The sequence below is a fragment of the Pteropus alecto genome, unplaced genomic scaffold (assembly GCF_000325575.1).
Source record: "Pteropus alecto unplaced genomic scaffold, ASM32557v1 scaffold92, whole genome shotgun sequence".
NCBI lineage: Eukaryota > Metazoa > Chordata > Mammalia > Chiroptera > Pteropodidae > Pteropus > Pteropus alecto.
The window spans coordinates 1,321,687-1,322,650 of NW_006432447.1; the positions used below are offsets into that span (position 1 = coordinate 1,321,687).

The 964-nt window shown below is 48.0% G+C and overlaps 1 protein-coding gene across 2 annotated transcripts in view; it reads right to left on the reverse strand.

The window, feature by feature from the left end:
• Positions 1 to 360, reverse strand: part of RASA2 (RAS p21 protein activator 2) — a 95,193-nt gene extending 94,833 nt beyond the window's left edge. For both annotated transcript variants that reach the window (XM_006907186.3, XM_015585847.2), the window contains exon 1: positions 330 to 360. In XM_006907186.3, the coding sequence (XP_006907248.2) occupies positions 330 to 345 (16 nt within the window). In that variant the 5' untranslated portion in view covers positions 346 to 360. The remainder of the gene's footprint in view (positions 1 to 329) is intronic.
• Positions 361 to 964: the final 604 nt, after the last annotated feature.

Consider the following 964-nt stretch of genomic DNA (forward strand, 5'->3'; position numbering starts at 1 on the left):
AAAAGCCCAGGCGCTAGCCAAGTGTGGCTCCCAATCGTAACTCTGAGCAGCCTTGACACCTCACTTCGAGAAAACACCGGCCCTCCCGAGATCCCCAAATTCTCCTGGGAATTAGGCTCCCCGCACGAGCGGACTTCCACATCTCCTAACGCTAAAGAGAACGCCCTGTGGAATCAAATGGAATTTGACAGTTGAGTGGACCTCAAAACTCCCTCATTCAAAAGGAGCTAAGAGGTTTAATATTCCCCAATAATATACATATCTCTCTCCCCGCCCCCCCCCACACACACACCCCGCTCCCAAGACATACGCCCCACACAAATCCTTACTTTTAGGTAAGAACATTGCTCTGCAAAAGCTGGTTCAAAACAGGACCATAGTCCTCAATCACAACATGAGCGCAGTGCCTGACACCCTCCCACCGAGAAATTTTGAAGCCTTTACCACCACTGTGTATTTGAGAGCAAAGGATTGGGTCGCCCCCCGCCCCGCCCCCATTAGTGAGTTTAAAAGTTGATTGATTCTAGGAAATCCGTCAATCTTTGACAAGTTGTTGTTAGCTGTATTTCAAGAGAGCTCTTTACAGTGAGTAAACGGCATGAATAATACCCTGGTATGTGATGAGGGAGATGATTTCCTGGTCTTGAGGTTGTTCACTACACTGCCCTAAGAAGGAAGAAACTGTGACTTAATAGGGCAGGGTAGTTGTTTTCCAGGACAACAATAGGAATCAGTCAGTCTGTCTGTGAACAAATATTTTTTGAGGGTCAGAGACTACGCAATGGTCAAGGTGAAGAGAGCCCCAGCACTCCAGCAGCTCAGTCTATGGGGAGACACAGAAAAAGGACAGAGGGATTGGGAGATAAAAACTAAGATTAGGAAACTGGGGAGTCAGGGAAGGCCTTCCTGAGAAATGCGCTGAAGGCTGAACTGAAGACAAGCCAGGAGAGGCAGAAATGTGCCA